The sequence below is a fragment of the Centrocercus urophasianus genome, unplaced genomic scaffold (assembly GCF_019232065.1).
Source record: "Centrocercus urophasianus isolate 14NV4802_14NV808 unplaced genomic scaffold, USGS_Curo_1.0 seq_553, whole genome shotgun sequence".
Taxonomy (NCBI): domain Eukaryota; kingdom Metazoa; phylum Chordata; class Aves; order Galliformes; family Phasianidae; genus Centrocercus; species Centrocercus urophasianus.
In genome coordinates this window covers 1-11,485 of record NW_024885148.1, presented here as the reverse complement: position 1 = coordinate 11,485, position 11,485 = coordinate 1, and the positions used below count along the sequence as shown (strand labels likewise).

The 11,485-nt window shown below is 49.4% G+C and overlaps 3 gene segments (V, D, J or C); all 3 read left to right on the top strand.

The window, feature by feature from the left end:
* Window positions 1-6: 6 nt before the first annotated feature.
* On the top strand, window positions 7-690 carry LOC122169605. The segment is given in 2 exon segments: window positions 7-251; window positions 362-690. Coding segments are annotated over 2 exon segments (372 nt in total).
* A 2,963-nt stretch (window positions 691-3,653) lies between these two features.
* LOC122169606 lies at window positions 3,654-4,576 on the top strand. The segment is given in 2 exon segments: window positions 3,654-3,809; window positions 3,922-4,576. Coding segments are annotated over 2 exon segments (432 nt in total).
* A 5,562-nt stretch (window positions 4,577-10,138) lies between these two features.
* LOC122169607 lies at window positions 10,139-11,015 on the top strand. The segment is given in 2 exon segments: window positions 10,139-10,375; window positions 10,470-11,015. Coding segments are annotated over 2 exon segments (519 nt in total).
* The last annotated feature ends 470 nt before the right edge of the window (window positions 11,016-11,485 follow it).

Sequence of the window (11,485 nt, the reverse complement as noted above, 5' to 3'; positions counted from 1 at the left end):
TGTCTACAGTGTTACTGATGGGGTTTCATTTGCCAGTGAGTTTCCCGCACACAAACACGCACTCCCTGGCAATGAGCTGAAGACCTTCCATTCCATCAGATGAGCCATGCGTCACTTCCTCCTCCCAGCTGCTGATGCCTTCTCCACCTGGATGGCTTTATAACACGTCTCCCCTGCCTCAGCTCTACATCTCACTCTTGCAGACAGCATGCTGTTGCTTCCCTTACTCGTTGTGACTTCACTTTGGTCCCGTAAGTGCCGTTTCCTTTCTCCTCTCCCTCCTGTGCGTGGAGAACACAGTCCCTGCTCCAGAGCTTGGTGGCTCCTGGCCTACGTGCAGTTTCTCCCTGTTCCCTTGCAGGTGGGGATGCACAGGCTGCACCGGTGCAAAGCCCAGCAGAGCGCAGGCTGGTGGAGGGCAGCCCAGTCACCATGACGTGCCAGCTGAGCAGTGGAACCACTGTGCACTGGTACAGGCAGCTTCCCGGGGAGCCACCCAAGAGGATACTGTACATGTCTGGATCCTCACCTACCTTCGATGACAACAAGGACGGATTTAAATTTCGAGTGCAGAAAAATCCTTCCAGCAGTGTTCTGACAATAGAGAAAGCAACCCGGAGGGATACCGGTACTTATCTCTGTGCATATTGGTATTACCAAGGCTACACAGCATTAGATGGGCAAAGATAAGCTGTACAAAAAGGCATCTGGCACTCTGAACCTCAAGCTCTCAACTCCTGCCAGATGCAGATACTTTTTATGCCACCTTTCTCTGGTGATTTTCTGCAGCAGGAGAGCAAAAGCAGAAGATTAACATGGCAAATGCTAAATGAATTAACTAACTCTCAGAATACTTCTGTACTTACACATAGCAGTAACATGCAGAAACTGAACAGTCTTAGTCACTTAAGGATAAAAACCGGTGACTTTGCAGATATGGCAAAGAACTGACTGTACTCAGAGCACTCAGCTGACAGTGGGCACAGACTGTGTGCCTGTGGACAACGAGTAGTTGGAAATTTCCCTTCTTCATTGAAAGCTGTACAGCAAACAGAGAAACATATCTCTGTCTGCTGCAGGCTCTCACTTGAACGGAGGCACACAAGCAAAGCAATGAGAGAAAGCTACATGGTCTTCCAGATCCTCCTTCATTCTTTCTCTGCTGTCATTTCAGGTACTACCAACTCCTTCTGCAGCACCGACGGCTCAGTTTCATTGTGTCAAGTTCTCACCTGATGCATCCAGACAGAACTTCACTCTTCTTCCGTGGGCCTGCTCTCCAAGGAGCCCTTTGAGCACAGTGCACGGAGTTCTAAGAATTAGTCTATGGTCAAAGCCTCTTTTCACCATGCAGAGCAAAGCTGGCATCTGTGTGTCAGTTAGCTCCAGAACTGAGTACTGCATTTCATTAGAAGCCTGAGGCACAACATCCTGTGAGGTAGTGCACTGGAGAGACTGGACCTTCAGCCACACAGAGATTGCCATAGTGGTGGTTTTGCAAGGCTCTGAACGCTGCTCGTGCTGAATGTGCCCTCGTGCTTTCAGTCCTTGCAGGGAGCAGCGGTTCTGTGCATTTCTCTGAAAAGCAGGCAGGACCCCCATCTTCTCAACAGCCTCAGCATTCTCTGCTCTTGCTCCTTTCCCAGGCTGCTGCAGCTTCTTGACAAGCACAGCCCCGTGTTGTTATGCACAGAACAAACACTGCTGGTGACTTCTCCTCCCTCTCAGTGTGTCCCCATCTGGGGCCCCACATCTCTCAGTCTCCACAGCAGCAGAGCAGGAGCAGCAGACATGCTGCTGCTGGCAGCTCTGATGGTTGCAACTGCCTGGTCCTGTAAGTGCTTCAGCTTCTTTTTCCTCACGGGCAACCATGGATTGTGCCCTCACAGATGTCTTCCCAACTAGATTGCTGCCAATGAATAACAGTTTCTCCTCTTCTGCTTTTCTTTTTCTTCTGCTTTTTTTTTCATTTTTTTTTTTCTTTTTTTTCTTTCTCTAATTCTAGATGGAAATGCACAGGAAACTCCCATACAGAGCCCTGTATCCATCACCATGTCACAAGGAAATGCAGATCTGAAGTGTCATTTTAAGGACTTCTCTGGAAATTTTGATAGCACCGTCATACACTGGTATCAACAGAAGGAGAATAAACCTCCAGAGAGGCTACTCTTCTCTGCAGAAGGGAAAACTACAGTTGAGAGTGGCTTTCAAGGGAACAAGTACATGGTTGTTGAAGATTCTAGTCAGAAACTTTATATTCTTACCATAAGAAATGTAATTCCAAATGATGCTGCTACTTACTACTGTGCATACTGGGACCCTCACAGTGGCAGATGGCAAACAATCACCACAACAAATACTTCCTCAGCAGCTGAACCACAGATCATTTGGAATAAAGCAGATCAGCTCCCATGGTGTGGATGAGCTGCTCAGCCAGAAGCAGTTCCACCTCATTCTCTCTGAGGATTTGGATATCTTCTTCTCTCAAATGAAGGATTCTGAAGCTATCTGCAAAGTCCATGCTGACTGTTTCTTCACTGACAAAACTATTTGGTGATAGTCTTAACCTGCAAAGCCATGTGGTTTGAAAGGAATCTGCCCAGTACGTGTCTCTTCTTGCAACAGATAGCACAAAGTTTCACTTGTAATTATGCCTTCTGGGAGACTTGCTGTGCTAGAAAGCTACAGGACAAAACTGAGATGGTAGCTGTCATTTAGACATGAGTTGTGAGATCCCATCACTACCAGGTGCCAAGCGCATTCAACCAGAATCAGGTACCAGGCAGATTTCTGCTCTGTGGGCAGAAGAATAGCCATGGACTGATACACAGTTCATCTGTCCTGGTAGATGTTGGCCACAGGTTTTAGTCTCATGTTCTCTCCATACGGTCCCTAACACAAATGTGGTTGTAACTGACGGAGGTTGCCCACACAGCAGATGCAAGGAGTGACTGTGTGCGTGCATCTCTCTCCCTTCTCCTTCAAGTCTCTTCCATCCTTCTCTCCTCCTTGCTCATGCGCTGAAGCCACCTACCTGCCTGTCCTGACATGAAATGAAACGGCTTTTGCCATTGCTGTTTGCTAGGAAGAGAGGCAGTTGTCCAATCCTCTCAGCAATACGAGCATGACACTACATTGCCATGTGTCTTTCTGCTTTTGTTTTACAGTCTTTCTCTCCATGAAGTGTTTGCATTTCTTCTGAGGCTCAGAACTGAAATCCTGTGGCTGTGCATTTCCTTCCACACTCCCAATCAAAGGCAGGGCACACGCTCACGGTGCTGCTGCCCGTTGCTGAACGCTGCAGATGGCAGCATGGGCAGAGAGCATTTCATTGTGCTGGAGATGGGTGAGCATGCTGGGGCAGTTGAAGGGGGCCCCACATAGAAAAGGACATACCTCCCATCCACTCTGAGTGATGGCACACACTCAATGACCACCAGGGTGTCCTCTCATCTTGCTCCTGATGCCCAGCTGCTCTTGCTCTCAGTCCTTTCTCAGTTGCTCTTATGCAAAATTGATGTCCTTGGATTGAGCAATAGTTGTTGCATTTCTCTGAAAAGGAGATGTGATGATAAACCTTTAACCAACCTGAAGGAACATTTGCAGGTCTTACTCAATATCAGGCTGATGTGTTATTACAGCCCTGTATTGTTATGCATAGAAAATACATCACTGTAGACTTCTCCTCCCACTCAGTGCAGCCTCCACCCAAGGCCCCTTTCATTCTCCTCTGAGTCTCAACAGCAGCTGAGTGGGAGCACCAAACATGCTGATGCTGGCAGCTCTTATGGCCACAACTGTGTGGTTTTGTAAGTCCTTTTTCTTTTGTTTTCTTCTTAGGGTGCCCTTTGCTGCACTAACTACTTTCCTAATCCCTGAATTTCAGCTAATAACATCAGTTACACATTTTATCTCTTGCAGACGGATTTGCACAGGAAATTCCTATACAGAGTCCAATATCCATCACCAGGTTCCAGAAAAGCGCACGTATGTTCTGTGAAATGAAGAAATTACCAGGACGTTTTGATAGCACCGTCATACACTGGTATCAACAAAAGGAGAATAAACCTCCAGAGAGGCTACTCTTCTTTGCAGAAGGGAAAACTACAGTTGAAAGTGGCTTTCAAAGGAACAAGTACATGGTTGATAAAGTTTCTAGTCGGAATCTGTGTATTCTTACAATAAACAATGTAAGTCCAGATGATGCTGCTACTTACTACTGTGCCTACTGGGACCCTCACTGTGATAGACGCTCAGAGAGCATCAAGCCACAAAACTCCTTCAACCACTCAACTTCAGCTTCAGTCTGAACCACAGGATTGTTACTGCCTCATTCCCCAGCCTTCTCACTCCATCTGCTATCAGCTGCTACCCAGAGCAAACACTGCACAGATGCAGAGAATCACAAACAGTAAAGGCATGGAAGGGACCTCTGCAGATCATCCAGTCCATCCTCCCTGCTAAGGCAGATTCCTTAGAGCAGGTGACACAGGAAAGTGTCCAAGAAGGTCCTGCACGTCACTAGAGGGCATTCCTCACCCTCTCTGGGCAGCCAGTTCCTTTGCTTTGTCATCCTCAAAGAAAAGAAGTTGAGATGGAACCACCTGTGTTTCAGTTTGTAACACATCTTTCCCCTTGTCCTGTTGCTGGGCAACACCCAAAGGAGCCTGGCCCATCCATTGGACTCCTGCCCTTCAGACCTTTACAAGCGTTGATAAGATCCCTTCTCAGTCTCCTCCAGGCAGAACAGTCCCAGGTCTTTCAGCCTTTCCTCATAAGGCAGAGGCTCCATTCTCCTAATCACCTCTGTGGCCCACCGCTGGATTCTCCAGAAGTTCCCTGCTTTTCTGGAACCGAGAAGCCCAGAAGAGAAGGTAGCACTCCAGAGGGCAGAGCAGAAAGCCAGGATCACCTCCCTCAACCTGCTGGCCACGCTCTTTTCAACCAACCCCAGGATCCCATTGGCCTTCTGGGCCACAGGGCCACACTTGGCCGTGCGGGCTCATGGTCAACCTGCTGTCCTGCAGGACCCGGGGCTCCTTCTCCATGGAGCTCCTTTCCAGCATGTCAATCACAAACCCATCCTGATGCATGTGGTTGGTGCCCGCTCCTTCTGAAGCCGGTGCCACTGTCAGCACTCCAGTCTTCAAACACACATCCCCCCTTTCTAAGGGAAAACTCTTCACCGCCTTAGGGATTAACACATCCCCAAAGGAGTCAGCTCCTCCTCCCATGCAACACAGCTCCTTGTACTGGCGACAATTTCCTGTTCTCAGTCTCAACAGCAGCCGAGAAGGACAAGCAACCATGCTGCTGCTGGCAGCCCTTGTGGCCACAACCACTTGGTCTTGTTCGTACTGTTCCTTAAGCTTACTTTTCCTCACAGGAACCCGTGGATGAGCTAAAAGGTATTATCCCAAATCCACAACCAACACTAAACAACATATTTTCTCCTCTCTTTTTTTTTTTTTTTTTTCCATTTTTTCGTAGGTGGGCTGGTGTGGGAAATTCCCATACAGAGCCCTGTATCCATCACCAAGTCACGAGGAAGCATACGCCTGCAATGCCATTTTAAGGAGTTCTCTGGACATTTTGATAAGACTGCCATACACTGGTATCAACAGAAGGAGAATAAAACTCTGGTGAGGATCATCTACGTCACATCAGGAGCAACTGTAGTAGATGAGAGCTTCCAAAGGCACAGATACATGATTCAAACTATTTCTAGACAGAAACTTTGCATTCTTACCATAAGAAATGTACTTCTAGATGACGCTGCCAACTACTATTGTGCCTACTGGGTCCCACACTACAGCAGCAGCCCAACAATCACCTCGACCAAAACTCCTCCAGCAGCTCAGCCACAAACCATTTGAAAGATCCCAGCTCACTTCCCCAGCATGGAGGAGTCTCCTGAACACGTGGGGGATTTCCTCACTGCTGACCAGCTCCTGCAGATGTCAGCTTCCAGAAGATAGGGATTTCAAGCAAGCCAAGGGTGCCAAGGCTGAAGCAAACAGTGGACGTCTAAAACATAACCCACCCTCAGCACTTCAGGTGCTCTTCCTTTTTCCTCAGGCATAGCCATGAACTGTTTGTAGTGGTTCAGCTTGGATACTAGGGAAAATTTCTTCTCAGCAGGAGTGCAGATGTGTTGGAACAGGCTGCTCAGGGAAGCGGTGGAGTCCCCATCCCTGGAAGCTTTCAACAAGAGGGTGGATGTGGCACTTAGGGACGTGGTTTATCAACAGGGATGACAGTTGCACTAGATGATCATAACAGTCTTTTCCAACCTTCACGATTCTATGATTGCTTCAGTATAAAGCAGTGCTTTTTCATGCTCCTGTTCCTGGTGATGACTGAAGATTTTCCGAGCCTTTTGCTTGAGAAGAAGACAAAGAGGTCTTTAGCTTGAAGGGTCCTAAGATTTTCAGTGAAGAAAAAAAGTCTTAATTTGATTCAGAAGATAGCAACTGAGGGAGAAGGAAGATTTGCTATTCATTCCTCTGGAGACCCGGAGATGGGTATTTTTCTCCTTTTTGGAGCTGTGTCAGTCTCTTTCGCCATCCTTCTTGCTTTCACTTTGTGTTTCACTCCCAGTCATCACAGGAACAACACATCTCAATCACTACAGAGGTGCGGATGCTGTGATGCCAAAGCGAGTCCCAACAAAAAGAGCTTTCCTCCTCTAAGAGCACTTTTCCATATTTATGCCTTTAAGCAATGCGTGCCTCAATGCTTCTGATTCAGTGTTCATGTTGACCCTCATGGCTACGAAAACAACCCACAGAAGTCTTTCGCTATCATCAAGGCTTTCTTCAGTATTTTCCTTTACTGTGGTACAACTGAGACCCTGCACACTTTCATCTTTGAACTGCACCTCGTTGAAGAATGAGAGCCTGGTGGCTGAACAAGTGACACAATTTCATGTATGTGTTAGGTGTCCAAACTGGCCATGGCTATTGCTGAATTTTGTCCTGCTAATACTTGCAAGCCAAAGACAGACAGAGGAACTGGACAATCTTTCTGCAGCACACAGTGCTTTGCTTTCTGTGTTTCTGACTATGAGACCTCCCATCAACACAATGCTGTGGACACAATCCAGTCCCTGCAAGAACAGCCAAGGTGGCAATGGCATCCTGCACCGCGTGACTCGGGACACAGCCATGGAAAAACTGGTCAGCTTCTTTCTCTGCCTATGTTACTGCTGGTATTGCATCACATTTTCCGTAAAAATAACAGAATGTCTTACGTTGGAAAAGCAACAGAAGGTCATCAAGTCCACCCATCCATCTAGCACTACTAATTCCAGTACTAGTCCGTGTCCCTAATGGCCTTTAACTCCCTCCAGAGATGGGGACACCACCATTTATTTCACTGGGCAGCCTGTTCAACAATCCTGCCCAGAAGAATTTAGAGTAGATGGCTGTTTCTCTTACATCTGCTTACACCATCCACAGTCTGGTTCCTCTCTGCAGACACAAAGCTTTTGTACTTTCTTAGTCCACATTGGTTTGTAGTCATTAGGGCACACAGTGTCCCAGAAGTATTCAGATTTTTCTTTGACATGTCAAGCTAAGCATGCAGGCTGCCTCACAGTACCTGGGTTTTCTCAGGTGTTATCCTGTGCTGTGCTGAAGGGAACAAGCGTGCAAAGGAACAGCCTTCATCATCCTCTGCTGACACAGGAAAAGATGAGCCATAGCATCAGAGACTTTCACAGGAAAGGGGAGCTTTGCTGAAAAGTCTTGATGGCTAACTGTAATCAGGGGCAGAGAAAGGCAGAGCTCCTGAAGTTGCTCAGTGGTACATAGATTTGGGTTTTCTGGGCAAAGCAGTCAGCAAGAGCAAGTTGCAGTTTCATCACGTGCTCGTTTTACAAAGCAAAGATTTAGGGACAAAAAATTGCTCTTTGTGTCAGAAGGTGGATATTGGTCAGACCTGGAATAGCAAGAACTCCAGGTTTCCCCTGTGTTTGTCTGCACCTGCCAGACAGAGCAGGAAGGAAAACCTGAACGTGCACTGCAGCAGTCCAACTTCCTGCAAGCTCCTGGTGCCTGGATGCCCTGAAGCAGCACTGAGCAGGATCAAGGCCAGCACAGCACTCCTGCTCATCTTGCACTTCTTTGGACAGCCATAAATTGAACTTACATGTTTTCCCCCTTCTCACCACATGCATTTGTTTCCAACAGCACCAGGTTTTCACTACCAACTGTTTGGCCATTAAGGCAGGAAAAAGCAGCAAGAGCTTATGAAAATCTAATGGTTATGGAAGGCAAGCCCTTCATCAGAAATCGATCAGCTGTTGTCCTAATGCTCTTCTGGCAAGCCCTTTTCTCACGCTTTGTGTTAGGAACGTAACTCTTGCTGCTGGAGGGAGCTAGACCTCATTCTTGGGACTCCCCTGGGACTTGCAGACACCGTGAGCACTCAGTGCTTTGAGAGTACTCTGCACTGAGCTGGATGAAGCCACCCAAAGTCTGCTTTTCCTTGAGAAAACTCATTCCTAACAGGTGAGCGGTGCCACCTGTTTTGGTGGCTGTGAGATGCATGGAGCTAAGTTAAGCCACTCCGAGACTTGATGACTTCATCCCACATAAGAGGGAAACCTCAATACAGTTTTGTTTGTGTAGGAACAAACAACCCAGAACTGTTGGTAAAATGTGGTTGATCTGTTGAGTCTCCTAGCAACTCTGTCTTTTATGCAGAGGAAGCTGTGAGGAAGCAGAGACAAGCCAGGCTGAAAGAAAAGTGCCCAGGTGCAGATTGTCCCCAAGAATTTGAGCGTGCACAGAATCCCACAGAGTTGAAAAGAAAGACTTGGCATGAGAAACTGCAATCAGATTAGAGGCAGAAATGGGGAGTGTCTTGGATAAATTCATAGTGCTGGGAAAATAATGGCTTGAGTAGCAGGGTCACCAACCAGCAGCCCAGGCTGCCCAGAGCCACATCCAGCCTGGCCTTGAAAACCTCCACAGGTGGGGCATCCACAGCCTCCTTGGCCATCAGCATTTGTACAGTCAGCAAATAAACAATGAACAGACTGGCATGGTTAACTTAGTAATTTACAGGTCATACAACCAGAAAGAAGGGGAAAATCAGAAATAAATGAAAATGCTCACACGTGTCCCAGGCTCACAGAAAAATGCCAAAAAGAGCAATCTCCAGAAAAAGGTCGCTCCTCACCAGCAGTCAGCCCTCAAATGGGGTCTAGGAGAGGTGCACCAAGGCTCAACCCCTTCTGCTCACACAGCTGAACCGCCTTCACCTGGGCTCCTGTGCCTCACTCAGTGCTTGCCTCAGGTGATCAATCAGAGATTCAGGCAGTGACTCAACATTTCCCATACAGTGTTGCACTTTGGTTTTATAGAATCACAGAATCATAGAATGGCCTGGGATGAAAAGGACCACAATGTCCATCCAGTTTCAAATCCCCTGCTGTGTGCAGGTCACCAACCAGCAGCCCAGGCTGCCCAGAGCCGCATCCAGCCTGGCCTTGAATGCCTGCAGGGATGGGGCATCCACAGCCTCCTTGGGCAACCTGTGCCAGTGCCTCACCACCCTCTGGCTGAAAAGCTTCCTCCTAACATCCAACCTAAACCTTCCCTGTCTCACTTTAAAACCATTCCCCTTGTCCCATCACCATCCACCCTCATAAACAGCTCTTTCCCCCCTGTTTAGATGCTCCTTTCAATGTTGGAAGGCAACAATGAAACTTGCCCAGAGCTTTCTCTTCTCCAGGCTGATCCAGCTGCCTCCTCCAGTAAGTTGTCTACATGGGATTGACAGAGCCTGTCCTCTCTGATGAGTCTCACAGAAGAACATCCTGGGCTGGCCCCAAGCAGGCAGACCCATCTGTACAGTGAGAAGTTGCAGAGGCACAGGAAGCGACCTATGACTGTGCTTCCGGGCAGCCCACAGCCCTGCAGAAGCCCCAGCAGCCAGCACACTCCTTGGCTGCGCTCTCACTGGGGCAGGGGCTGCAGCCTTCCCCTGCTGCCGCCCTGCTGCCTGTCTGGGCAGCTCAGCAGAGACAGGAGGTGACAAACAGCACACGGGGCTGTGCGGCTGCTGTGGGCAGCCCGCCTGCGAGGGGGGGAAGGCAAAGGAAGCGGCACTGGGAAGAGGCACGGTCCGGTTTAAGCCCAGCTGTCTGCTGGGGCTGCTCTTGTGGAAATGGCTGCAAATGCTTCCTGATCCTCTCGGCAGGTAGAGCAGCCTCATTGGCAATCACAGAAAGAAGTGGTTTCCACGGCTCGGATCTGCTGTGGGACCTCTCGAGTGTGAGACTGAGGCTGTCCACGCAGGGAAGCCCGAAGGAGAGCAGCAACCATGTGGCTGCTGACAGCTCTCATGCTGGCAGCTGGTTTCTCCTGTACGTGCCCTGCTCACCCCGCTGCCTGCGTGAACAGCGGGAACCTCTGCTGCTCCAGCTTTGGCTGCCCGGTTTCTCTCTTGCTTCCCCTCAGGTGGCTCTGCACAAGCCCTGCAGCAAAGTCCAGTGTCCATCACCAAGCCTGAAAGCAAAACGGCGCTCATCACCTGCCGCATCTCCATCTCCAGCTTTGACAGAGTCTTCATTCACTGGTACCTCAGGAGGCCTGGGGCAGCTCCCAGGCGCATTGCCTACATGGCAACCAGGCTCTTCCTTGAGAATGAGTCCGATGAGGGGAAATTCAGCATCGAGAAGGACCTCGCCAAGTCCCAGTGCACCCTGACAGTGGGCAGACTCACTGCACAAGACGCTGCTACCTACTACTGTGCCAGATGGGATGCACAGCAGCAGAGAGCCATGGGGAACCTGCACAAAGACACGCTCTGCTTCCTGAACGAGACGTTACAATGCAGACAACTTGTGGGACCTTCCCTCTGCATCTTTATTCTAGGCACATCCTATGTGGGCTCTAAAACGGTTGCGTTTCTCGTACCGTTTGGCCCAGCCTAGAAGGTGCCTCTGTTGTGCTGCTTTCTCACAGCATCACCTGCTGGCTGCGCAGGGCCCCTCTCTGGGTGGCCGCCAGTGAGTCGCATCCTGCCCTCAGGCACAGCCCCTGTCCCTGCCACAGAGCTGGGGGCTTTCTCTGGGGCACAGCACGCAGGCACCACGAGAAGAATGCTGCTGCTGCTGCTGCTGCTGCCACTTCTGGCCCTGGCTGAAGCCTGGTTGCATCCATTCCCCTCCCCGTGGCGGCTCCACTTGCAGCAGCAGCAGCAGGCTGTCCTGCGTACACCTGCGGGCAGCAGGCTGGCAGTGCTTGCTGCCTTTTCTCTCCTTCTGATACACGGACATGCACAAGTGCTGCTGCAACAGAGTCCACCATCTGTTACCAGAAAGAGATCCAGAACTGTGAATATTGAGTGCCAAGCTGAGGGCATAGCTAACTTCCTGGCTGCCTACATCCACTGGTACCGACAGCTGCCTGCCAGAGCTCCTGAATGGCTCCTTTTTGTGATAGCAAAATCAAATGTTTCCTATGATTCAGAA